Consider the following 27,688-nt stretch of genomic DNA (forward strand, 5'->3'; position numbering starts at 1 on the left):
GAACCTACTGATTTCTACAGGCATTTGAAAAAGGCAGTAAATACCTCAGTGATTGCAGCCTTTCATGAATGAAAGCAGCCTATACATGTGTTGGTTCTCAACTGAAAGTGGTAATAGAAGAGGTTAATAACACTTAAAGTGCTTTGTCCCTCCCTACAATAGGTTTAACATTTTTTTCTGAGAGAAATTCTAGTATTTGAGATGAGAGAAAAAAATTCTACAGAACTGAAATCCTATCTATATGTTCCCATTAAGTTTCATGAAGGAAACGCTTGACATATTTTTATGCTGATGAAGACTAGATGAAATTAAAGCAGTGTTCCCACTTCCGCCTTTCTGATGCTAATGTCTAATTCAAGCATATTTATACAAAAGCTCTGCTTATAAAGCAGGGCTATGGAAAAAAATCTCTGCAGCACCTACTGAAGCAAGGTGAACTCCTCGCGTAGCAAGCACTGATTATATGTTTGCAGATTCTGAATATAGAGCGCTGTTTCACAAACTGCCAGCTTTCTGCACTCCTACAGCCGCAGAAGCTTGACAGAATAAAAATTACATGCATCACACTTGGGTTGGAAGCATATTTTCAGCAAGTACTACAAAACTGAAAGAGTATCAGAAAATATAATACCTACCCCACCACTCCACTCCCTCAAGTACAATCTCTAAAAGCTACGTGGCAAAACCTGTGTGCAGGGGCCTTATTTGAGTATTTGAAACAGTCATTGAACCAGACAATCATTTGCCACTTAATCCTTAATGAATACAGTTGCTATTTTTGCAAGCACATCACACTGGTGAGAATGTTTGTTGATGGAATATCAGTGGGATGTGATTTTATTCTTATGAATAAATATAATGTGGTGTCTGTGCACATTTGTATGCACACAAGCCCTCTCCAAACTGCCAGAGTGTGCTGTATATCCAAAGTCCTCGAGAGAGAATGAACACCTGGGGATAAAAGAGATCCCAGGTCCTTGCTTGTGCTTGTTCATAATAGTGATGCGCTTCTTGGTGCACCTCAACAACAGGAAACTGTCTGGAGCACCAGATGTGGGTTGTTTGGCTTGACACAGAGTTTTCAAGAAGACTTGGTGTATTCAGGCACAACAATGTCATTGCAGCAGTCAAAAGAAAAGGCAAATTTTCCTCCGCTGGTTTCTCTGAACCCATTCTTTAGGGCAGGAGGATTAATTCCTTGCTCTGGGAGTCTATGATTAAGTGAAAATAAGCTTCTGAACAACAAAGGAAATCTCTAAAACATGACTCAAGACATCCTGTACCTCTAAAAGCGAAGAAAAGAGGAATAAACTTTAGAACCTGCCAATTTAAGAACATTTCCATGCCTATTACTGCCTTGAGAAACAGGGTTGGTCTGTCCACATCCACCTGTGTCTTTAGCTGGAGAAGACTGTTAGCGAGGAGATATCCTGGCACAGGGTTTTCAAGAAGACTTGGTTAACATAAAAATGTTAACACAAAAATAGATGTAAATAATTCGTTTAATTCTTACAAGATTGTTTAATTGTGTAGTAAGGAAAAGCGGGGGATCTGACTTTCGTTTTTTTCTTAAAGAGTCTCCTTGGATGGGCCAGGCATCTGGGAACCTGAACTACCAGCATCTCTAACTCATTTCACCCCAGAAAAAGCGAAGAAGAGTAAATTCAGTATCACAAACTAATCCCAGAAAGATGCTGTGAGACTTATTTGAGGATTTAAAATTCCCTGAAATCCTAAAATGAAAAGGATTTTGAAAATGCAAATAGAGAAAATATTTTTTCCCTCAGTCACATTGAACTAAGCTATTTAAAAGCCAAATAAGACACGCAGGAAATTTTCATTTTGAATTTGTTTGAGGAGCAACCATTAAACACTTTTAGTTTTTTAAGCTCTGTTTTCCGAAGAAACAATGGACCATTTCTTTATAGGCGCTGGTAAAATCTGTTACAATAGCCACTTGAAGGGCTGTTAGTAAGACCATTTAATTACATGGCACTTAAGAATGTCTGGGACTGGTGAGATTTTCCCATTAGAGAAGAGAGGTAATTCATCCATCTACTATTCTAGGAGAGGTAGAAACTAGGCCTTTCTGTTTAAATCTAGTTTTTATTAGTGCTAAGAGGCTCAGAGGAGGAATGCTATTGCATGTCTAGAAGTGCTGGCTACAGCTGCTGTTTTGAAGGAGCACTGTCCAATCGAAAATTGCATTTTCTCTGAGATGCCGCACCCCCACTGCTCTCACAACAACAGCTGAAATCACCACAAGTGGAAGAGATTAGGTGAAAATTAATGCTTCTCTCCCACCACTTAGCTTATTTTTGTGTGTTTGACAGCTCCTCCGGGGAGCTGGATAGTGTCTCGGCGAGGTAAAGGAGCAGGCACGGCCTCAGCCAAGCTGTTTTCCTGAGGATGTTTCGCACCATCGCTGTTCGCCCAGCTCACCCCGGGCACCTGTTCGGCTTCGCCCAGACTTTCCCTGTGGATGCGGAGCCCGGCTCCCCGCCCTACACAGCCGGGAGGAGCTGGCTGAGGGAACGGGTGCCCTGGGGCAAGGGGCGCGTCTGCGCAGCCCTAAGGCTGCAGATGCCTATTTTTTATTATCGTTTTTGTTTTTAAAAATAATTTTTAGATCCTCGAGCGGAAGCCGGGTCCTCAGAGCCTTTATTTGACCTCCCGCGGAAGCGGCCCCTCAGGGCGGCCCTGACAGCGCCCCCTAGAGGCAAGCGCCGCCACTCGCTCCGCTAGTCTCAACTTGCCTTTGGCGCCCAATCCGCCCCTCGACAGGAGAAACCATTTCTCCTAGCTCCCCGGGGGGACACCGGCGCCCGGGAGGCATAGTGACCTGCATTCCCCGCCACGCAGCGCCCTCCAAAAGACCACCGAGGCACTTTAGAAGATCGGAAAAAGGAAATTCTCGCTGCTCCGAGTGGTGTCTCTTCTTCGGCGGTATAGGAGCGCATTCTCTGCTCCACAGTTCTCCCTCCCAGTGGCGCTGAATGGTTCACGCCAGGGCGGGACGGGGAGGGTCTGCCGCCATTTTGTTTGCGTGAGGGGTGAGCGGGCTCTGTGCGGGAAGCGGGGGGCGGCTGAAGGGGCGGGAAGCGGCGGCGGAGACCCGCGGTCAAGCCGAGCGCTCGGACCGGAAAGAGACGGCGAGGGCGGGCTGAACCACAGCCTGGCGGGCCTACCGCATCCTCGGCAAACATGTACATCAAGCAGGTGAGCCGGCGGGATTTGCGCCGCCCGCAGTGTGCGGTGCGGCCTGTGCCTGGCCTAGGGGGTTGGCCCAGCCCGCCCCTCTCCGAGGATGGGGGCTCTGCAACTACACATCTGCCCGGCCCGCAGCAGGAGTCCCGCAGGCTTGCGGCGAGTTCGGAGGCCTTCGCTTCTATCTTTTCTGTCCCGGGGGGCGGATCGAGGTCCAGGCTGAGGGAGGTGCCCCCGGCCTGGCCACGGGTCAGGTCCTACCGCCGGCTGGACTGGCGGCTCTCCTTCTATGCTCCCCTTTCATTCATTGCAGGTGTGAAGTGGTGCTGGGGTCTCTTTCATGGACCCGAGACTTGTTCGCGGGGCCCCTTTGTACGCCAGCTCCGGTGTCCCGGCCGTGGAAGGCTCTTACCCAAACAAAAGGGCTCTGCTCTGCTCAGCTGTCAGAGGCATCTTTCAGCTGTTCAGATTGTAGGGTCTCTGTCTTGGGGTGCTGTCTCAGGCCCCCGGGCATGAACCATTTCACCTGTTATGCTTCACCCTTGCCAAAAGATCTGTGGCTGATGCTCAGTTAAAAAGATCCTAGTATGCATCTTTTTCAAATAGTTTTTGAGGTCATCATTATATTACTTCTGCAATTTCCCTGCAGCTGCTTTAGGAGCAGATTTTTATTACTGCTTTCGTGTTGCTGCAAATGTGAGTTGATATAAAGCCGACCAGGATTCTCATTTCCTGGTGGACTCAAAATTGACCTGTTTCTCACACCCTGCGGGTGTTTTTCTTAAGAAGAGTACTTTGTTAGCGTTGAAGGTGTATATTCTACATAGATACCAGGTGTTCATCTACTGTTTGGCTGACTGGGCAGTGTTTCAAACGCCTTTCCATTGTACTTGTGTAAATCACTCCTGATTATTCATCATAGATGGGCACATTGTTTTAAAGACTTTGAATAAGAATTTTTGTTCTCCAGATTTGAATTACTTGAAAGCAGACCGTAGTGGAGGTCTATAGACTGAGTCTAAATTAGCTCAGAACCTGGGAAACGTTTCATTTTGAGGAAGACAAAAAGAAGGAAATTTATGTGGCCAATAGCATACTGTTATAGGGGCTATAGAAGAGTGTCTAACTATGTGTGGGTATGAGAATAAAAAGGATGAGAATTAATTTGATTCCATCAGTATCCTATTTTTTGCTTTCAGAAGTTGTTCCTGGAGTTTGAACATTAAAAATGTTTAAGTCTTAATCTGACTTGATACAAGACAATGAAGAAGTCATGAGGTTTCAGAATATGTAGAATGGATGAAATGGTAAACCATCTAGGGAAAGCCTTGGGGAGAAGATGATGGTATTCAGAGCCTGCCTGTATCCCACTCCCATGGTGCCCAAGTGTGTGGGTGGTAAAAGTTTGTGCTTCTGTAGCAATATTCAAGAAATAATAATTGGTTGGTTTTATCGTTTTGTAGAGACTGTCAGGTTCTTATGAGAATCAAGTAACGTTAATTATTCCAATTCGATGTTCTTTATCTATTATGTGAAAAAATAAAAAGTAGTAGAGACCAACTTTTTTGCCCATTTTTTAATTTCTCCCTTCCCCTTGAAATCTAGTGAGTTTGGAATCAGTACTGTCTCAAAATGTTTGGGTTTTTAAAAATATTTTTTATTGTTAAATATGTTAAATCAAAATGAATGAATTTAGTTGCTGTGGCCTAGGGTCGTTGGCAAGACCTGATTAAGATATTCTGTTCCTGCTTTTCCTTTGAAAGCTGCTGCTGGCACTGAGCTTGCTGCTAAAGTCTGCATCTGGCAGATGAGGGAGACTGGTTTTTTAGGGGAGGTCGGGTGTTTGTGTTCCCAGCCACAGGTAGTCTTCAGTCCCTACATTGTCTTAAACTTGCTTTCTGTGGCTTGGTCCATTAAATTCTGAAATCCTTGATTGCTTCCAGTGCAGTGATCTGAATACACTGCAGGTGGTTGAAGAAAACTGTATCTGGCCCAAGGAGAGGGAGCACAGACAACTGCAGTTCAGAAGAGGTTTAGGTAGGCAGAGTATTGAAGGAGCTGTATTGGAACCCTGTTCCTTTTCCAAAATAGTTTCTGCTTCACTCTGATGTTTGATGGTCAAGGATTAGTAATTTGCTGCCTACCTGTATTCTTAGTTTCAGATTTGAGAAATGAAATAATTTTGCATAGAAAATTTGACCAGAAAGCCATAGTGCCTGGGAAGAGAAGGGCTCTTGAGTTCTGACTAAAAGTTAGTTAATGCCATAAAGTTTTATTTCATTTTGATTTTTATAAATTCCAGTGTTTGATTTGCTGTCTGGCATGGCATTTTCATTCAATATTAGTGAGATGGTTTTAATAGTACTTTTTTAAAGTACAAACAGGTGATGAGGAGTTTTCCACAACAATACTTGATAGTGACCTGCCACATAATCGGAGAAAGACTGAAGATCAAACTTGACATTAATAAATATGGGCATTTTCTTCTCCCAGTCTTTTGTCCAGTACTTTTTGTGGACAGGATTTTTTCCCCCACTGTTTAGTGCTACCAGAATATGACAGAATATGGATGCAGTTCTGAAGGTAGTTTTTTCCTGAGGTGCTGAGATGTACACTTAATAGAGGCCTTTGTAGTATTGAGGAAAGGCTTGTTTAAATGTTTGCAGTACTACTTCTGGGCTTTTTGCTAAAGTTTTGTATGTGCTTCTTGAATAAAAAATATTATGCTCAGTTTTTGGAATATGGGCTCCTTTAATACTTGAAGGTGTGAGAGAAGGAACAACATGTTCAGACAAATAGAAAATGGTGATAGCACTGTAGACCTTACAAACAAAAAATCTAAGTAATTTTTTATCTTAAGCTTCAGCACTAATAATATTGGGAAGTATCTTGCAAGCTGGTTTTGTGTCTTCTTAAGAAGTAATTTTTAGTGTATCCTAGTGAAACACAGTCACTGCTTTAACTGTATCCTGTTTCTGTTGGGGAAGAGCTGGGCAAAGAACACAGCTATTAAACGAGAACTGTAGTCCTGTCTCAAGTGTTCTTGCTGAAAGATCTGCAGATGTCAGACCTTCAGGTGGCTGCTGCCTTTCTGTCATACTGAGCAGAGCAAAGCTGCTGTGCTTTCACCATGGCTTTGGTGTGTGGAACAGGTTGCTTGGTGCCGGAAGGTGGATTAGTTTTGTTGCTATGCAGAGCTGAAGTTTTAGGATATTGTAACTCTGTACCTGATATATTGCTAGGCCTGGCAAACCTCAAAATGCTGCTGAAATTAAAGGGTTGGAAATTTCATGTGCTGCTTTCAGATAACTGCTGCATAGCTCTTGAAGTTATTTGCGTATGTTTTTGTCTCTTTAGGCTGTGAATTGGAGCCAAGACAAGCTTGCTTTTTTATGCTTCCCTTTAGATTGCATAGTAAAATGAGACTATTGCATGTGAAATAGGTGGTTTAGTACAGTTTTTGCAGCCTGCAATGGCACTGCTTGGAGAATTTGCCAATAAAATTCTCATGCTGTAAGTAGATTGCATTATAACAATTGAAAATAAGTGCTTATTATGCAGGAAAGAAAACTAAGTATATGATACTTTAAGCAAATACTTTTTTTTGTCTAGTTTGTTACAAAAAACTCTCTTGAAACTCTCTTGCTTGCCGTGCTTTGGCCTGCACAAATACCAGCATCTCTTACTAGGGGAGAAATCTGTCCCTAAATCGATGCGTAGGTGGGGGCGCAAATTTGATGTAAGTTTCTGCTTAAACTGGAAAGTTGAGTGTGTGCAGGAACGGTAGGCATATATTAATTGATATAAATTTTCTGTCGAACCTTATAGTAGAAAATCTGAGAGAACTTGGTTAAAATAATTCTCTCTTCTCACCAGGTAATCATTCAGGGCTTTCGAAGCTACAGGGACCAAACCATTGTGGACCCATTCAGCTCTAAACACAATGTCATTGGTAAGTTCTGGTACTTGTCTTTTATCACTAGTTAAAATTGCACTTTTATTTCAGATAATATTCATGTTAGTCTCCTTTATAGTTTTTAATATTCTGGTTACATTTGATGATTATATTTTCTGTTTTGGTAACTTCTGTACAGCTGTCTATAATGTCCCACAGCATGTGTTCCACTTACAGCAAACAATTATTAACGTTCACTTTGCTGGGACAAAGCTACAGAAAAGAGTCTTCAGAAACTGAGTGAGGTTCATAAACTCCTTCCTGGGTGCACATCTCTCTATCAGCCAGACCTCCTTTAAAGGTTGTCCTTGGAGGAGCAGCAGCAGAGAATTTGTATGGGATTCTAATTTTTTTGGTCTGTGCGAGTGTCATCATTTCTATAAATAAGCACACCAGCAATTATAAACTCCTGCAGAGAAAGAAGATCGTCTTTCTTGCAGTTTTAAAGGATTAATTTCTGGACTGTAGACTTATTGTAAATCAACGGAGACTCTGACGAAGGGGAGAGAGAATGATGCATCTGACTCTATGATCAAAAGGCTAATGAATTACTTTATTATACTATACTATGTACATTTCATCTAAACTGAATTTGTTAGGTACTCACTCTTGCTCACAACTGCACAGAGCTGCACTCCTCTCTGATTTTCTCGTTACTGTCCCATGACAGTCTCACACACACACACTTCTTGGCCCTGATAGGCCAAGGGAACAAAATATCTTTACTTTGGGTAAACAATCTCTATATTGCATTCTACTTTAGCACAACATAGGCACAGCAAGCGAGGTAAGAATTGTGTTTTCCTTCTTCTCTGCTTGTGTCATAGTTTCTCTCTGTTCAGAGGGCATGTGAATACCACATAGACTGTCAAAAAGTTCAAGTTTTGAAGTGCAGTTATGTGAATAATTCCTATTTTAATAGCATGTTGTCCACCATTCTCTCACCTCTTCTCTTTCTGCCTATGGATGCCTGGCTCTGCCTTTTTTGTTTGCATTGATTTCAGTGATTGTGCAGCAGCTTTTGAGACTGCTGACCCCAATAGCAAGCAGTCAATTTTGGACATAAAATCATAGTAGCCAGGATTTAACTCTGGCATGAGAAAAAAAACCATGCATATGACATGCATAGATGTCTTGCTTAGTAATGTTATTACAGCAGGGGCTAAAACTTTATCCAGGTATTAATGTTTTTAAAATACACTAAAAAATCTCTTTTCACTGAGAGTTTTTAGCATTTTTTTAAAGACTTCATAATAGTTTTTGCAATGAGGTGAGTCTGAATGCTATGTAGGCAGGCAGAGCTGAAAAGCCTGGGATGTTCATTGCTGCTGGAAGACAAGTGGATTTGAAACTGATCCAGCAGGTGCTGATCTTAAAGAGAAGACACTGGGCCTTGCTGAAACACTGCGGTATAAATATTGTGATTATATTGATGTAGTGCTGTGTTCTTACACCTTTAGTTTTCTATATAGAAGTAGTACTTATTCCAGTCTTTTATGATTAATGAGTGGAGTGTTAAGAAGTTAATGTGCCACATGAAGTTCATACAGTCAACCTGAATGTATAGGCACGTGGTTTCCTCTGGATAGATGTTCTGGAGCCAAGAGAATTTGACTTAGGTTTACTGTTCTTATCCATCAGATTATCAGTATAAGAACCAAAAAGATGGCAATAAATAGGATTGGTTTAGTTATTATTTTCATTGTGGAGTAGTTTTGGAGTTTGTAAGTCAAGGTAATGTGTTTCAGTGGGCAAAAGGCTACTGTCTTGTACTCAAGTGATCCATCTACCAAGTTCATCTCAGTCCCTGGAGATTTCATCAGGCAGTGTTATATTTGGGTTCTGCTCTTGGATATTTTTGCGTCACATTTAAGGTACGTTGCAATGTTAGCCTATGTCAGCTGTAACTTATGTCATACTTTGTGTTTTAATTTTCAGTGGGAAGAAATGGATCTGGAAAAAGCAACTTTTTTTATGGTAAGCATGGATTTCTTACTAGCTGAGGGATGCTGAAGATACCAGGTTTCTTTGCTTGTTTTTGCTAGAACTTGGTTTAACAAATGATCCTCCTCAATAAGGAGTGGCAGATTGGAGATAACTTGACAGTGATGAAAGGCAGATCTCAATGCACTTGTTTAATACTTAGTCCAGGTTTTTATCTAGAATTCAGCTTCTCTTACTAAGGGCCTTCTAAGACTTTAAGCTGGCAAATGTATTTACAGGAGGAAACTGATTCTAAAAGTTGCCCTCCATGAAAGGTTATTATGATATTTGCTGTTGTTTTAGACATCAGTGGCTAAATTCTACTCAATAGCAGTTTGGCACAGCTTAGACATTGTTTTAATATAAGGTTATGAGGGGGATTTTGTGAGGTGGGAGCATTAATGGAGGAGTAGATGCTAATTAAAGGTGTTAGTAGGCTTTGTGACAGTTGTGTTTATAAATTGTTTAATGCTAAGTATTTTAGCAATATTTTTAGCCTAGCCTGTGTGCTGTGTATATGTAGAAGGAAGCTCATGAATCCCTAATTGTTCAGAATTGTTAATGATTATGCAGTGAACAGTAATGTGGCAACAATTACTTGTTCAGATAAATCCTGCAGTACAGCAGGTTGAGTAATAAAGATCCAGCAGATTAAGGTTTTTAATGAAGAAATATTGTAAGATTTTAGCAATAGCTTGATTGTATTATACAACAGTAAACCAGTGTGTTTTGAGTTAATGAAAATGTTACACATCTCCCTGAAGGAAAGAATAAATTTTCTGTTTCTTTCCTATTTTATTACAGCAATTCAGTTTGTCCTCAGTGATGAGTTTAGTCATCTTCGCCCAGAGCAGAGACTGGCTTTGTTGCATGTAAGTGAATGTATATAGCAGCAAAACTAAAGAATAAACTAATGCATTTGAATAGTACAAAAAAAAAGTTAAATTGCTGGGCTGTGGATGTTTTAAACCAATTATTTCAAAAGTAGTGTTCTTTGTTTCAGTTAGCAAAAGGGAATTTATTACACAGTACTACGTTATGTTGCTAATGCACACCAGTGAATGTGTAGCCGAGATTATCAGAAATAAAAGTGTGTGCTGGAAATTGTGTAGATGCTCTTGCATCTCAAGTCCTTGAGAGGAAAGGGGAAGTGGGGTCGTCAGGGAAAAGAGGAGAAGAATGAGTTCAAAATTGGCAGCTGTCTAACCAGAACATCTCTTCTCTTAGGAAGGTACAGGTCCTCGTGTTATTTCGGCATTTGTGGAGATTATATTTGACAATTCCGACAACAGGTTACCGGTAAGTTCAGTGAACTGCTTTGGACATAGATTACCATTTCAGACTCAAGTGATCTCAGTCTTATGGAAGGCTTCAGCACGGTACCTGCTTTTGAGTCATGTCTGCTAAAAGGTGTCATAAACGTTCTGGGTTTGTTACAGCTGCTTGCAGTAGGTATATGTATTTACTGGGTTTTGTTTTCTTAAGATTGATAAAGAGGAGGTCTCACTTCGCAGAGTCATTGGAGCCAAGAAGGACCAATATTTCTTAGACAAGAAAATGGTGACGTAGGTACTTCTTTTCCTTATCTGAATGAGAGCAGTAGTATTTCTGTGACATTCTATTCAAACCCAACACTCGCATCCCTAGCATGAAATAATTTATTTCTGTTGTGTAGTACTGACTGCCAGTAGTTTGATAGCTGGAACATCAGTCCTTGTACAATAGACAGCAGACTTTGAATTTGCAGTTTAATCCATCCATTGATGTGGTGTTTAACTGCTTGCATAGTATTTCTTTCAGTTTTTTTTTTTTAATAGAAGAATTACCACACTCTCAGTGGTTTTATATCCTTCCTTGTGATATTCTTGTCTGTATTTCCCTCCTCTGTGCTTCAAGGTTCTTATTTCTTAATCTCTTTCCAATTCTATAGTATTTTAGATATTTACCATTTTTATTCTCTCATTTCATTTTAGAATTAGCCATTTTCATATAAAGATGGTTGTTCAAACAGAGGATGCATTGCAAACGGTGATATTATGTGATACATAGTTGTGCTACTGTAATACATTTTTATAGCTCTCACTTTTACTGTAAGTTTTTAATGGATTCATAATAACATTTCAGGAAAAATGATGTCATGAATCTTCTTGAAAGTGCTGGATTTTCTCGCAGTAATCCCTACTATATTGTCAAACAAGGAAAGGTAAGATTCTTTTTAACCCTTTTTCAAGGGTATCATGTTTCCTGGATGCCAAACTTAGTTCACTTATTTCAGAAGTAAACCAAAACCTAAATCTACCTCAGTTTGAAATAGTTCTTGTATGTCAATGCTTCTTTGGCAGATATTATTGTTTCAGTACTTTATGTTGATTTAAAAAAATAAAAAAATCATGTCTGTAAATGTTGCTATTTAGCAGAGAGTTTTTTATCATAGTGATCTTTACAATCAGGTTTTTTTTCTGTGTATTTAAATACAAAACAAACCTGATTCGTATGAAATAGTTCAGTATAAATTCAAAGATTTCTGGGCCTGTAGATAAGGCAGCAAAGTAATGGTTGAAAATTTAAGAGGTTTAAAATACTGTCAATGGGGAATGAGTGGAAAATGCAGAAGTACCAGAAGTGAGCGCACATTAGGAAAAGGGCTCGTCGCATGGGCTGTCTTAACTGGTCTTCAAGACCCTGCAGCTTTCTAGAGCTTTCAAAGGACACCCACATCTGGAGACAAAGCAGACTATTTGTAATGGCTCACAGGATGGATCAGCAAAGAGCCTGGGAGCTGTAACCTCCAAAGGTTGCTGGAAGGCATACTTGGAGAGGAATGCAAGTGGAGAAGACTTGAGGAGCACTTGATGTCAGGAATGCTAACCCATTATGCAGTCTGCCAGATGTTTATCACCATAAATTTTCCTATACAGTTGAATGTGTGCATTTGAAAGAAACAGCTTGAGCTGGAAAGTCACTTATAGTGGGGATTGGTGCACAGTACTTAACAGCCAAAATACACAAACTGGTTTTAAAATAAGACAAATTAGAAACAGTTACCTTCTTAGAAAAGCATGCGGCCACTAAAGTTCTATTGTAAGGAAGTGAGTTTTATGTTGGGTGTAATTGTATGACTGATTTGATGTCATATTAATGAGTGTTTCATGATGTGAATTATTCTAAGATTTATAACCCCTGCATTTTAGCGTGGTTTTATGGAGGCATTTAAACTATTTGATTTAGCACCAGGACTTAAAAGCACAAGCTTGAGTTTCTCTAAATATAATTTTGAGTGATTTGTGATTTTTTCAGTGTACATAGTACTTGTATCCTGAGTTTTAGCAAGAAATGGCAACATTTGAAAAACAACAAATTTCATTATAAGCAGAATAATTGCTGTCCTGAAATAATTGTCTCAGAAGGAAAGCAGTGTGGTGTATGCTATGTATCTGAATCTTCTTGCCAACACCTCAGGCAAGCAGGCAGAGCAAAAGAGTGCAATCTTTGCTCTGTTGTGGTTAGCCATACATCCAGAGCAGGTTATTGAAATCATAGATCTTGAATTTTCAGATCAACCAGATGGCCACAGCTCCTGACTCTCAAAGATTGAAGTTGCTAAGAGAAGTAGCTGGTACCAGAGTGTATGATGAACGTAAAGAGGAGAGTATTTCACTAATGAAAGAAACAGGTAAAACTTGAAGAAACTACAGCTTTATGCCATGCTAATTCAATTTATTCTAAAACTTCAGGCTTTTTCAGTAAAGCTAGATAGATGTTATTTGTGGTATGTTAAACAATGCTGAGCCTGTCATATTTCTTCCTTGAATTTCCAATATCTCAAAAGGTTTAATAAGTTACTTTCTGTGTGCTTTTAGTAATAAAACCTTTTAGCTAAGCTAATACAGGTAGATTTACTACTCAAAACATATGAGTGATGTCAGCTGGCAGTGATCCAGAAATCAGGATACCTACTGCTGTGCAAACACTAAAGTTCATGTTGTACAGTCTGTATTAAGTGTGTGAGCAAAGAGAGTACATGCTTGTGTTATCTTACATAACAAGTATCAACAGTTCTGCTGTTGGGATGTTTTTTTGGAGAACTTTTGGACATGAGGTGTTTTTACATTTCGTGTATGTTGACAAATTGTGAATCACTGGAGTAGATTCAGTGGCTGTAAAGATGGGGGATTGTGTTACAATGTTTAACTGAATTTCAATTGTGTCATGTTTTCTAAAGAGGGCAAGCGAGAGAAAATCAACGAGTTGTTGAAATACATTGAGGAGCGACTGCATACTCTAGAAGAGGAGAAAGAGGAGCTGGCACAGTACCAGAAATGGGATAAAATGAGGAGAGCATTGGAATACACCATTTATAATCAGGAACTGAATGAAACCCGAGCTAAGCTTGATGAGGTAAAATATCTTGGCTAGTACAAAATGTAATGAGCTGTTGGTTTGCTTTTACTACCATGTCCGTGTGATCCATGATGGTATCCTGACAGTGTTAAGGAAACTTTCCTGTCCAGCCATCCAGGGGCCACTCTGGCAGTCAGAACTGCACCACCTGAACTAGGACTGAAACCCCTTCCCAGCGCAGGTGCTTCGCTTGACACTCACAGTCAGACCGGGTTTCCCATAGCAGAGTCTCAGATGTCCTGGTGCAATAACTAAATAACAAAGGAAGGTGGGATCCCAGCAAAGGAAAATGGATTTTTATCCCATCACATTAGAAGCAATGGGGCTTCTGTTGCTGCTGTGTCTCTGAGCTCTGAGTGCCACAGGTTCCCATGCCCTTTGTTTTGCAAAGGGACATTAGTTCTCTTGCCTGTGGCTTCCACCACCCAGAACTCAATCTGCAGCAATCTGCAGCTGCACACCGAACTACCTGCACTGTATGTACTCCTCAGCATCACTGTTCTTCACTAAATAAATTATTTGCTTTTTGGAACCTCTACTAAAGCAGAATCGGGCTACTTAAGCTATTGGTGATATTTCCATACAGCTTTCTGCTAAACGAGAGACAAGTGGAGAAAAATCGAGGCAGCTAAGAGATGCACAGCAAGATGCTAGAGATAAAATGGAGGTAAAAATACTTTAAAAAGGGCTCTCCAGCGGTGTGTTTTGCTTTGTGGTTTTGGGGATTTTTTGGAGGAGGTGGGGAGGGAGAGGATGAGGGCTGGTTGTGTCTATATTAAATTGAGTTGAATGCTTTCATCCTGTTTGGAAGCTTGGGGTTTTTCACACATCTAAGGTATGGTGATCTACAGAATAATGATCTTGTGAAATGTTCATTCAGTGTTTAAGATAATGCATATTTAAATCTGCATAGGAAATAGAACGGCAAGTTCGAGAACTGAAGACAAAGATTTCTGCAATGAAAGAAGAGAAGGAGCAACTTAGTGCTGAAAGACAGGAGCAAATTAAACAGAGGACTAAATTAGAGTTGAAGGCAAAAGATCTACAGGATGAATTAGCTGGCAACAGTGAGCAAAGGGTATGTAACACCAGTGAAGTCTTAAAATGCCATTGGCACAAGGAAGTGTTCATGTACACTTAAATTTTGGTTTTAGACTGGAGCCTGTCACTATTTTGTAAGGTTTATTAAATACTAACTTTAAATACTGCTTTGTTTGACTTTCAGAAAAGACTGCTAAAAGAGAGGCAAAAACTTCTTGAGAAAATTGAGGAAAAGCAGAAGGAATTGGCCGAAACAGAGCCAAAATTTAACAGCGTAAAAGAAAAAGAAGAGAGGGGAATTGCTAGGTCTGTGGCATTTTATGCAAGTTTTATCAGTGCTATCCATCTGCAGTTAACAACTTGGAGATGGTCTGTAAAAAGCCTGCTTTATGTTGGTGTGGGAACAGTATTTGGCAAAATTATTTTCTAAGCTTAACCACTTCTTGTGGATGATTTTATTGTTTATACATGATCCTTTTCTTTTTGTTACTGGTTTGGTGCTCGAATTTGAGGGCCTGGTATGGCACTTCTTGAAAATTCCAATAGTAATTCTTAATGCTTGCTCTTAATAAATTCAAGATTTCTTTATAATACAGCATGTCTTTTCCTTCTCAAAACAGACTTGCACAGGCTACGCAAGAAAGAACAGATCTCTATGCAAAGCAAGGTCGAGGGAGCCAGTTTACTTCCAAAGAGGAAAGGGATAAGTGGATAAAGAAAGAACTGAAGTCTTTAGATCAAGCCATCAATGACAAGAAGCGGCAGATTGCAGCTATACACAAGGACTTAGAGGATACTGAGGCAAACAAGGAGAAAAACTTGGAACAGTACAGTGTAAGTTTGCAGCTTATTCTCAGTCTTTTTGAGAGAAGGGTTAAATACTCAATCTTGGACAGTCAGACTTCAATGCCTATTTATAAGGAAGATGTGACTTTCTGGTTGGGTGTTGGCTTTGAAAAATGCTTATTAAAGACATCTACAGATAAACTTTAAACTCCTTTAGCATTGCACTGTCTTCACTCTATATGTTGGCTTTGTCTTCTTGCACTTTCCGCAATGTGTTTGGCCTGAGTTATCAGGAATAATCTTCTATCTGCCTTGCTCTTGTCTATGTTGAACATAGCCATGTCATAGAAAATAATTTGTTACACTCTTATGGAAGTGTGTGTTGGTTGTTTTGACTTCCCTCATTTTCCCCAAGCAACAGGGTCTTTTTGACTATGAAGCAGGCACTGCACCCTTGTAACATGGTTGCAGCTGGTTAGAAGTTACATCCATAGGCGTATTAGAAGATTAATCTGTTACTTGAATAACTTAGATTTTCATTTCCATTCTGAAACGGCTCTTACAGTGCAAGTACAGCAAAATAATCCAAAGATAGTCTTCCTGCTAGGAGCTCTAGCTGTGAAAACCTTGCTTTTATATTGAGAGAACAGAGAGTGCCAATGCTGATGGTCTTCTTGGTATTTGTGTGATATACCTACCGAAATTGAGGGTCAGTCTGACACCATGCGGGAGTGTAGTTGTACAAAGATGATGGTGTTCTGCTAAAATACTGCTTGATTGGAATCCACATTAGCAAAGTTGTGATTCTCTGAGTTTGTGAATCAAGAAAATAGCATTTATCACTGGCTGACTGCAATTGTGCTATACTGCTCAATGGTAATTCTGTAGAATTGAAGGGGTTAAATTTTCTGTGGATTTTGATTCCTTTCTATAAACGTGTCTTGGTTTCCTTTTCCTCCTCAAGGAAGGTTGATTTATGCTTTGGTGAAAAGTTGTATAGCTTTTTGTTGTTCAAAGAGAAGGCCTCTTGGGTGAATGTGATTGAGAACTTGCAAGGTTAGTTTGGAACAAGCTGGCTGTGTTTTTAGAACACAGTTACTCCTCCTCATACACATGTAAATACGTAAACACTATCGAGTGCTAGCCCTGAACTGCTTTGAAAATGGCAGGTGTTAAGTGAGCAAAGGGGGGATGTCTGTGCATTGGCTTAAACAGCACACTGTTGACAGCAGCTGTCTTTAAAGTCTAGTACTGCTGGAGAGCAGGCTAAGGCTTTTGACTAATAGCAGGTTGACATGGTACACAAGATTAGTTGTACTTATCACAAATGTCATTTCAGAGTATGATTACACAGAAGTTATATGTATGTTAGTTACTGTTTTGATTTCTGTTCTTGCTGTGACTTAGGGGGATCCATTTCACTTTAATGCCCAGAGGCAGAGTTAAACTCAGTGCCTGCCTTGCCATCTGTGTGGCACCTACACCTTGTTGCTGCTTCTTTACAAAGCTGTTTTTGTTCTTAGTGCTTTTGCAGTTTGTTGTAAGCTGGTTAAAATGTTTGTAGGAATTTTCTGAATTTTTAGTAGTTCTGTATTGAATAAAATAAAGGTGTTTTTTTTTTTTTTTTAATATAGAGAGCTGTAATTTCTTACTGTTCTTTTTTTTAGAAACTGGACCAGGATCTTAATGAAGTGAAGGCTCGTGTTGAAGAATTGGACAGAAAATACTATGAAGTGAAAAATAAAAAGGATGAACTACAGAGTGAAAGAAAGTTAGTAATTAATTGAAATATGTCTCAATCTCACTTAATGTGAAGGACCCCAACTGTGTAGTTGTTAACATGGCATGTAGGTATGTTTTTTAAATATGGCCATGTATGAACTTCTGCACTTTGCCTTCCCATTAGATTAGCAATCTTTAAGAAAATAATAATAAAACATTCAGATTGCCTTCACACTTAAAAAATTTTGTTGGTTTTGTTATGTAGTTACCTATGGAGAGAAGAGAATGCAGAACAACAAGCTCTTGCTGCAAAGAGGGAGGATCTAGAAAAGAAACAGCAGCTTCTCAGAGCAGCAACAGGAAAGGTAATATAACCTCACTCTTGATAATTCCTTGTGGAATCTCATTCTTAAAGGACAAGTCTTATCTGAAAGATATGATAGTTACTTTTAGAATTATGGTCTTTCTGTCATAATTTAGATGGACAAATTATATTCTGGGCTGAATTTTTCAAATATTTATAGCTCTAGCACTACTTGAAAATGAGTTTTATGAGCTCAAGGTAGTTGATATGAGGAGACTAGGCAGAAATGGGATATTTTAAAAATTTCTTCTGATATCATTTTGATTAAAAAAACCCCAAACAAAACTGAAAAGTGATGGTCTCTTATTTAGGTATCTTCTGTTAGAGATGTAGGTTAGTTAACAGGAGTTTGGCATAAAGGAGGTTACACCTGTCACAAAGTTAAAGCTAGAATGAATATTATGCTTACACATTTTAACTGCAGTACAGTAATTAACTGTATTTTAACAGGCCATTTTGAATGGTATAGACAGCATAAACAAAGTTTTGGAGCACTTCCGTCGGAAAGGCATAAACCAGCATGTTCTGAATGGCTATCATGGAATCGTGATGAATAACTTTGAATGTGAGCCAGCATTCTACACCTGTGTTGAAGTCACTGCAGGGAACAGGTAATTTATTATGTGCTATTTTGTGCAGTGTCACATTTTAGTTGTTGCTGACAGCTTCTACTGAAATTTTATTCTTTTGAACTTGATATCTTGCCTTTTTTTTGTCAAAGTGCCTTCGGTATAGCATGATCAAACTGTTATTTCTTTGTGAAGGAACTAAGAAGAATTCTGACTATTTAAATGATAATCCTAGCTGCTCCTGACTTTGTCTAAAAAAACCTTAAACAAAACCAGAGAGGGGAAAAAAAAAAAAGGCCCTAGAGGCCCTAGACCCACACTCCTGATACTTGCCAGGGGCATTGGTGGTGAGACTGAATTATATTGAATAAAATGGACAGCATCTTCCAGTGTGGAGAATTCTATAGTAGCAAGGCTGATATTTCAATAATAGTAGGAATTATTTCACTTGTACTAGAAATTGTAATGGTTGAGAATGGTCTCTAAACTGTCAAAAACTGCTGTCTAAAAGTTATCTGAAAAGATGCTGAGTGTTAATGAGTCTGTGTAAAATGTTTTCTAGAAGAAGTAATTGCTTTCTGGGCGATCCACCTCTTGCTGCAATATCTAACACTTCAAATTTAATTAAGATAATCTTTTTGTGTCATCAGTCCCTATTCCAACTCATGAGTACTCATAACAGTTCTTGTTGTAATGAAGGGTAGATAATGGCATAAGAGCAGGAAAGAGGACAGAGGTGACATGATCTTGCAAAGTGTCACATAGAAATGTTGATGCTACTGGGATTGGAAATGCAGTCTCTTCTTAAACTCGTGTCAGTGTGAACAAGGGTGTCTCTTCCAAGCACTTCCCAGTTCTCTCTGAATCCGGTGCCCCATAGTTTGGGAAACACTGTAACAAGCAGCAGTAGTTCAACTTGCAAAGGAAAAATCTCTTATTTCAGTCCCTCATAGTGCACAGGGAGATGGGGTCTCTGTCTCTGTGTGTGGTGTATAGAGGCAGCAGAAACAAACTTTGGAGATCCATACAGAGAGGGGGGCTGAATGTTATGTGATGGAAATGCAGGACCTAGGTGTGGACACAGTGGCACTGTACACATACTGAGCTGCTCCTGGCTGGACAGTGGAATGTAAAGTTGTTTGCTAATCCTATTTTAACTAAAGTGAAAAGAGTATCCACTTGCTTTTTCTAAGCTATGGAATTGGAAACGCATTGCAACTTTATAGTGATGTGTTATGGAATGGTATCTGCATGAATATTGTCTGTATACAAATACATTTGTCCTTTTAGTATAGTAAAGTTTTGCCTACTTGTTTGGCTTGTTAGGTTGTTCTATCACATTGTGGATTCTGATGAGGTCAGTACAAAGATCCTCATGGAATTTAACAAAATGAACCTTCCTGGAGAAGTTACATTCCTCCCTCTGAACAAGCTGGATGTTAGAGATACTGCTTATCCTGAGACTAATGTGAGTTAGAATTACTTTTGGACCTATTTTTGCTTCATAACTACAAAACCTCATGTTTTGAACTGTGTACATTGCTTATTGCCCACCACTTGCTTTTCTGTTTGTCTGCAGTTAAATACTACTTCAAATGTATAGTTCTGAACATAAAAAACACTATTCAATAGAAAAACATTTTTCTACAAGGTATCTGCTCCTTATTAACTGCACTTTACAAGTGAAAAAGCAATACTAATAAGTAGAGTTTTATTGTAACCTGATATTAAGATTTACCTCAATTGCTGAATTGTAATTCTCTCACTTTAGGATGCTATTCCTATGATCAGTAAACTGAGATACAATCCAAGATTTGATAAAGCTTTCAAACATGTTTTTGGGAAGACTTTAATTTGTCGTAGCATGGAAGTGTCTACCCAGCTGGCTAGAGCTTTCACAATGGATTGTATCACTCTGGAAGGTAAATACTGCAATTCTTTATAGGTTATTTATTGCAAAAATAGGATTGCTGGGAACATGGGGCTCATTAAACATGGTCTGTTTAGTGCTGTTGAAATAAGATTATTAAAAATAATATTATACTTGACTGAGATGTATGTTCAAGGTTGCACTTGGTTAAGTACAGTGCTTAAAAAACCATGATTTCTTGACAAGGTATGGAATTTTCTTACGCTCTAAATTTTTGTAGCAATGTATCTCCATCCTGAGAATTGCAAAGCAGATTAGGTTTGCATTCATACAGTTTTTTTAATCCAGTTTAACAGGCATTTGTTTTCCTGCCGTGTTTATGGTGTTTTCCCTAAGCTCAAACCAGTGTTTAGGATGTGAATGGATAGCCGTAATTCCTTAAGGCCATTCCTTAATTCCTTATAAAGACAATGTGAATTCTTCTGTGCAACAGATATATTTACATCTTACGTTCTCTGAAATAATCTCTAGTTTTTGTTAATTGCCTGCAGGCTTATTGTTGTCTCTTTGTTCTTAAAGTCAATCTGAAAAAATTCCTAAGGGTGTCTGAGGAAGAAATTACTAATTTTTCAGTATCAGCATACTCTATAAACCACAGATGCTGCTAATTGCTTAATTTCTTTATTTCCTCATAGAAGACTTGAGATTTTTTTTTCAAACTGGTAATGCTAGGCATTTGCATTTTCCCCTTAATGTAAGTTTTTTTTTTTCCTTCAAGCTACATGGTTTCAGAAGTTAATTAAAACAACAACAACAAAAAAAAAGCCAATGCTTAAAGGAAATCCTAGCAGTCTGTGATGATATTGAGAAAGGAAATAGCACTTAAATTGAATAGAGAAATAAACATTCATAATTACTGTAAACATACATGATTGCTGAGACATACAGTGCTTTTGTAGCTTAGGTGAAATGTTCTGGATAACCTGCTCAGTTGCGCTGTGGAAACTGTGCTGGGCTTTATGGCAAGTGTGTAGTGTGCATTTTACATCTCATTCTGTTCTGCTCTTAGGTGATCAAGTCAGCCATCGAGGTGCTTTGACTGGAGGTTATTATGACACCCGGAAGTCTCGGCTTGAATTGCAAAAAGATGTTAGAAAAGCAGAAGAGGAACTTGGTGAACTCGAAGCAAAGCTCAATGAAAACTTACGTAGAAACATTGAAAATATCCTTTTGTTGTTAATGGGAAAGGTTGTGTGATGACAAAGCTTTTCTTTTGTGGTTACAGTAACAGAAAACAGGAGACTGACTTATTACATATTATCTGTGGCATTTGTTTTGACTGTTTTGTGTGCAGCCTGGTTCTCTGTGTTACTGTATTTGATATTGATCTTTAAAGCTTAGAGGTGAGGTTAAACCCTAGATTGTGAGGCTTTCTATTCCTGTTAGAGTCTGTTGTAGTAACTGCCATAACCAGATATTCTTGTTATCTGTGTTAATCTTCACTGCTTCTTCTGACTCAGTCTATATTTTTAGTACTTGTGTCCTGAATTGATGTGTTACATGGTCCACTTATGCTGTGGAGGGGAGGTGGGAGAGCGTTGTGTTGTCATAAGCTGAGTTGCTTGACAATTTGGTCTTTCCAGTCTCTTTGCACTGTTGAGATCCAATATCTACATTTCGAGGGTAAGGGAGGTTTGTACATTTTTCTTACACGTCACTCAAATCATTCTGTCCTTCAAACTGAACTCCTTTGCTTTTTGATTTGCATCAGTGTATTAGAGATATCTGTTCTGTATTTTATAAGATCTGAGCTTTTGTTGCTTGTTCAGATGTATCCCTGTGTTCTTCCGAATGTCATGTAGTAAAACAAGCAAGGAAATCTTCATTTAGCTTAGTTCTTGGTATTGATAAGTTACTTGATAAGTTGATTAGCTGCTCAAGTTATTTTTGTTGATGATTCTTGATTTTTTCCTCTACATGTGATCATTATGGTTTGGTGGAGTTTTGATTTGTTTGCTATTTTGATGAAAGATGAATATGTCAGATAGAAAAAAATTGAAGGTACTAGTAGGAATAAAATTATTTTTAAAACAAGGACAGAATTTTCCTTAGCCCACAGTATGGATTAATAATGAGATTGACCAACTAATGAACCAAATGCAGCAAATTGAGACACAGCAGAGAAAATTCAAAGCCTCTCGAGACAGTATTTTGTCAGAGATGAAAATGCTGAAGGAAAAAAGGCAGCAGTCTGAAAAGACATTTATGCCTAAGGTTGGTATGGGGATATTGAGAGCTGTTATTTAGTTTATTTTAATTGTTTCATTAATGTTACTGATAAACTTGCATTCCCTTCTGGTTACCATCATAATATGAAATATTAAGAGATAATTAGAGATATGTCACAAAAATATGTTGATATGAAGAGATGAAATTCATATAAATCTAGGGATTGCTTTGGAGAGTGATTCTGTCTATCTGTCCCACAGCAACGTAGCTTGCAGAGCCTGGAGGCAAGTTTACATGCCATGGAGTCCACTAGAGAATCATTAAAAGCAGAACTGGGCACAGATTTGTTGTCTCAGCTCAGCCTTGAAGATCAGAAACGTGTGGATGCTCTTAATGATGAAATTCGACAACTACAGCAAGTAAGAAAATAAAAATATCTTGCCATTAAATGTGATACCTTTCTTAGCAATAAACTTTTGTCCTTTTGTATGAAAAGTCACTTATGAATATAGTGTCAGTGAACTAGTGCTTTGTCAGTAGTAGGTAGGTGTCTTTAAAGTTCTGTCATTTGCAAAGGGCATTTGCAAGTATTTCTCAAACAGGAGGTGAATTTTGCCAGTTGATTGTGTGAGATTAAGGCTATTTGTTGGAATCATCACAATATTCTTGCTCTTGCTATTGACTTTGCAACAATAAATACAAATAGATATCATGTGAAGGGAGGATGCACAGTATGAGAAAGGAAAATTTCTAAATGTGAGTGGTAGGGAGACAAAACTAACCTTTTGATTGACACACGTTGCTGGAAAAATACTGCTTCTTAATATACTTTCTAAGGCATTTCTGGGTTTAAGAATTGGATTCTGATACAAATAAAGATTAATAAACTGATCTGTACAGTTGACTTTTATACTAGACAACTTTGAATTTTTTTTTTCTGTCAGTTAAAATTAGAGGAACAGTCCAGAGAACTGTGGGATTTTAATACACAGAATTGTGTGAAGAGAGTTTTTTTGTTGTTGTTGTTGTAATAATTTTTTTTCTATAACAAGGTAAAAATAGTCCTAGTCAGGTAAGGCAATTAATATACTTCTCTACTTTCTTCAGGAAAACAGACAGCTTTTGAATGAGAGGATTAAATTAGAAGGCATTATCACAAGAGTTGAAACATACCTCAATGAGAATCTGAGAAAACGCTTGGACCAAGTGGAGCAAGTAAGGGTTTTCTTTTAAATGTGCTTTTGCAGTTGGGGTTTGGTTTATTTCTAGGGCTAACACATGTAAATCATAAATACTTATTTGTTACACTGCTTTATCTGTGGTGGGGTTTGCTCCCCTATGTATAAACTGAGTTAAGTATTCATTTGAATTTCAGCAAGTTTTTAACAAAAGCTACTGTGAATATATGGCCTATGTATCAATAGGACTATCATAATGACAGATTTGTTTGAAAATCTAACTATTCTCTTAGATCATTATGAAAGTATTGAATAGTATATGTATGTAATAGTTATATGTAGAGTAGCAGAAGATAGCTTGTCTGGCTTATGTTCCCATTCATGCTGAAGCCTGGTGGCATTTATTTATCCCATAGGAACTGAATGAGCTTCGAGAGACAGAAGGTGGCACAGTCCTTACTGCCACAACATCAGAACTTGAGGCTATCAACAAACGAGTGAAGGATACACTGGCACGGTCAGATGGTTGGTAACATCATGTTTTGGAAAGAAAACTCTCCAGGGTTTTGAAAGTTCACACATACCACATTTGATTCAGAAATAGATCCCAATGTAATTAACTTGTGTTGGTGGTAATGGGCTTCCGACTTGAGGGTGTGGTACTTGAAAGGCAATTTAGCCATACAAGCAAGATCTTGTATAATTGTTCCTGAATTTTGTCTAACCTGTTTAAAACTCAGCTGCTGTCAAATAGGCCATCACATCTGTTTGGCTTGAAACTTCCTTTGCTTCTCTTTCTAGACTTGAACAATATGACTGTAATACATTTGTATGGGGTTTTTTTAAGCCTTATACTCATGGGGACGAAAAGAGGGATTTTCAGCCTTCTACCTGAACTTTAACTTTCTTTTTCTTAATAGATCTTCTTTAGTCTATCGTCTTGTTTCATAAATACTTTATTGGATAATTGCTGATCTTATAGAGGTGTGTAAAACTTACAGCTTTGGGTTTTGTACTCTTGCTCAATATTGCAGATCTGGATAACTCTATTGACAAAACAGAAGCAGGGATTAAAGAACTTCAGAAGAGCATGGAACGCTGGAAGAACATGGAAAAGGAGCATATGGATGCTATTAACCATGATACAAAAGAACTTGAAAAAATGACAAACAGGCAAGGCATGCTCCTCAAGAAGAAAGAGGAATGCATGAAGAAAATACGAGAGCTGGGTTCACTTCCACAGGAGGCTTTTGAAAAGTATCAGACTTTAAGTTTAAAGCAGGTAACTGGTGTGCTTGATTTCATGTTTTATGACCTGAAACATTAGCGTCACCTGCATCTTGTGTGTCAAGTGTGGCTGGAATTGCAAGTCACTTTGATGTGTTCATGCTTTCTGTTTACAGTTATTCCGCAAGCTGGAGCAGTGCAATACTGAACTGAAGAAATACAGTCACGTTAATAAAAAAGCTTTAGATCAGTTTGTGAATTTCTCAGAGCAGAAGGAAAAATTGATAAAAAGACAAGAGGAACTGGACAGGGGCTACAAATCCATCATGGAGCTGATGAATGTCCTTGAGCTCAGGAAATATGAGGCTATTCAGCTGACTTTCAAACAGGTAACAAAATAGGAACAATTATAAAGACACTGGTGCTGAAATCAATCAACTTGTCCCATGGTGTAGCAGCAATATGAGAAGAAGAGAATACTAAATAAATCTGTACTAGGAGAAGGCTGTGTCATGTAACTTGAGGCTTGTGGGTTTTTTAAATACTGAAAAGTAAATAAGGCTACCATTTTCAATATGTGCCCGTCTCCAATACAACTCTAGCTTTGCTTTAAACGTCTTAAATACTTTCTCTCAAGTGAGTTCCTATATACTTACGTACAAACCTTTCTGGGAACTGTGGCAAAAAAACTGTACCAAATCCCTTCTCCTTGAGGCTATCAGGATTCAGATTTAGTGAATTTAATTCTAGTGTTAACAAAAAAATCTTAACTACAAAATGTGTGAATGTTCTCTTTAAAAGCTTTTTACTTAACTGAAGGTTACTAAGTAAATCTTACTTTTGCTACAGGTCTATGTTTTAATTGTACCATTTTATTGAAAAAAATTTTGAAAATTCTCATACTACAAAAACAGTTGTTTTGACTCTTGTTTTAAGCCAAGCTTTGTACAGCCTGCATTTCTCACTTCTGCTTAAGAGCATGAATCTCTTCTTTGAAGCAGATACTTTCTGTGTTCATGCAAAAGCACTTGTCTGCATTTGATTTCACTCTGTAAAAATGAGTAGGTTTCACTTTGTAAAGATGAGTAGGTAAAAATTACTTCCTTTTTCAGGTGTCAAAAAATTTCAGTGAAGTATTCCAAAAGCTAGTACCTGGTGGCAAGGCCACATTGGTGATGAAGAAAGGAGATGTGGAAGGCAGTCAGTCCCAGGATGAAGGTGAAGGCAGTACTGAAAACGAAAGGGGATCTGGATCTCAGAGCAGTGTTCCATCTGTAGATCAGTTCACTGGAGTTGGCATAAGGGTAAAGAATAATATTTGGTTTTTAGTCCTTTGAATGTTTGTTTGGGTTGTCTTTTAACTATATTTTAAAAAGACAGCATTTAGTCTATCCTGTTTGTTTAATAGCAAGTGATGCTGTGGTTTAGTGTTTTGAAATCATCTTGCTGTTATGTTGTTTTCTTAGGTATCGTTCACAGGAAAGCAGGGTGAAATGAGAGAAATGCAGCAACTTTCAGGTGGACAGAAATCTTTAGTGGCCCTGGCCCTAATATTTGCCATCCAGAAATGTGATCCAGCTCCGTTTTACTTATTTGATGAAATTGACCAAGCCTTGGATGCCCAGCATAGAAAAGCTGTGTCAGGTACTTGTCTGCCTTTTATAATCTTCATTTTGGTTGAGGGTAATCGTTTGTCTTCTCTTCCCTGATGTTTAAGAATAAAGCTTTTGATCATAAAAACACATTTTTGAAAAGCCCAGTGCATGTTTGGGGGAAGTTTTCATGAAGTTGGTTTTATGTAGAATCTCTGTTCTGTTATTGCATCTAAAGGATCTCCTTAGTGCACTTCAATGTGTTAAAAAACAGTCCTGTTTTGAAGTCTATTTTGATTTTAAAAATGAATAGAAAAGTGCTTACGCTGTTTTTCATCATAGAAGTTTAATATCATACTAGGTTTGCTGAGTGGCTGGACTTGTCAGAGTTCATACTGGAATTAATAAGAATACTTATATGTGTATTATCTGGGAAATAAAACTAGTATAGATAATTCCTTGATTTATGGGATTTTTGCTTCATTAACCAAAATCTCATTTTGAATAAGGGAAAGAGTTTGCTATTTTTGTCTGTCTCACTTTATTGAAAATGCTACATTAATAAAGAATTTTTGTGTCCCTTTTAGATATGATTATGGAACTAGCTGAACATGCTCAGTTTATTACAACAACTTTTAGGCCGGAACTGCTTGAGTCAGCTGACAAGTTCTATGGTGTAAAATTCAGAAACAAGGTAAGTAGTATGATAGGCTTCTCAGTAAACACCATAATTAAAATAAGTTGTGCATTTGAGACTTAGCAAGAGTTCAGAGTGAATCAGACTCACTTCAGTTCATAAATTTCTGTTGTGACACAGTCTTCTAGAAAAAGTTCTCTCGATCTTGAAAGAGAATTTAAATACCTGCTGATGTCCCATGTCACGTTCTTTAAAGGGATTATAAATTGATCATAGACCTGTTGCTGAGTCCTGGAGCCTTCAGAAATGTCTGTCTTATTCTGCAGGAGGTATTGTAATAACTGAATGATTGTTTGTTCCACCAGGTCAGTCATATTGATGTGATCACAGCAGAAATGGCCAAAGACTTCGTAGAAGATGACACCACGCATGGTTAAAGGAACTTGTAATTACTGCTTATTTGGAAGATGTGTATAGTGCTATGTTAATGCCAGGGACCTGTACATTTAAAAGATGAAGTATTTAGTCCTTGTTTAAAATAGTTTTTGAACACACATTTTAACCAAGACCCCAGAAGGCTTAATTTCAAATGAGCTTGAATATCCATTTTGTCTCTGTTGCTGTATTTTATAAGATGTTACCTAATGTTACCTTTATACAATACCTGTAGTTTGGAAATTATATTCTCTTCCTTCAAATCTTTTGTAAAGTGTTTGTTGCTGTTTTACAGCTCTTCAGAAAGTGCTAGCTATTTCTTCTTAAGTAGAGTTTCATCATTTTTATTGCCTCACACTTTTTTTTTTTAATGGCTTCAATTAAAATGGTTGGGTTTATGGCTGTAACTTGTATATATTAAGTTTTTGGGGTTATATTGTCTTTCTGAAGGGGAATTCACCGAGATGGAATAAACACTTCAGTCATATTGAA

General features: G+C 38.3%; 1 protein-coding gene across 1 annotated transcript; it reads left to right on the forward strand.

Annotated features, from left to right (window-relative positions):
• Positions 1 to 3,057: 3,057 nt before the first annotated feature.
• On the forward strand, positions 3,058 to 27,688 carry SMC3 (structural maintenance of chromosomes 3). The gene is made up of 29 exons (XM_059851951.1): positions 3,058 to 3,219; positions 7,084 to 7,159; positions 9,101 to 9,139; positions 9,950 to 10,017; positions 10,373 to 10,444; positions 10,631 to 10,710; positions 11,270 to 11,348; positions 12,701 to 12,818; positions 13,368 to 13,543; positions 14,133 to 14,213; positions 14,460 to 14,624; positions 14,772 to 14,893; positions 15,208 to 15,421; positions 17,041 to 17,144; positions 17,361 to 17,460; positions 17,910 to 18,070; positions 19,355 to 19,496; positions 19,800 to 19,950; positions 20,968 to 21,120; positions 22,021 to 22,172; positions 22,388 to 22,546; positions 23,235 to 23,342; positions 23,722 to 23,830; positions 24,340 to 24,587; positions 24,709 to 24,921; positions 25,645 to 25,836; positions 25,999 to 26,176; positions 26,712 to 26,818; positions 27,127 to 27,688. The coding sequence occupies exons 1-29, from the start codon at positions 3,205 to 3,207 to the stop codon at positions 27,196 to 27,198; spliced, it is 3,654 nt and encodes a 1,217-aa protein (XP_059707934.1). The 5' UTR covers positions 3,058 to 3,204; the 3' UTR covers positions 27,199 to 27,688.

The sequence above is a fragment of the Haemorhous mexicanus genome, chromosome 7, assembly GCF_027477595.1.
Source record: "Haemorhous mexicanus isolate bHaeMex1 chromosome 7, bHaeMex1.pri, whole genome shotgun sequence".
Classification (NCBI taxonomy): domain Eukaryota; kingdom Metazoa; phylum Chordata; class Aves; order Passeriformes; family Fringillidae; genus Haemorhous; species Haemorhous mexicanus.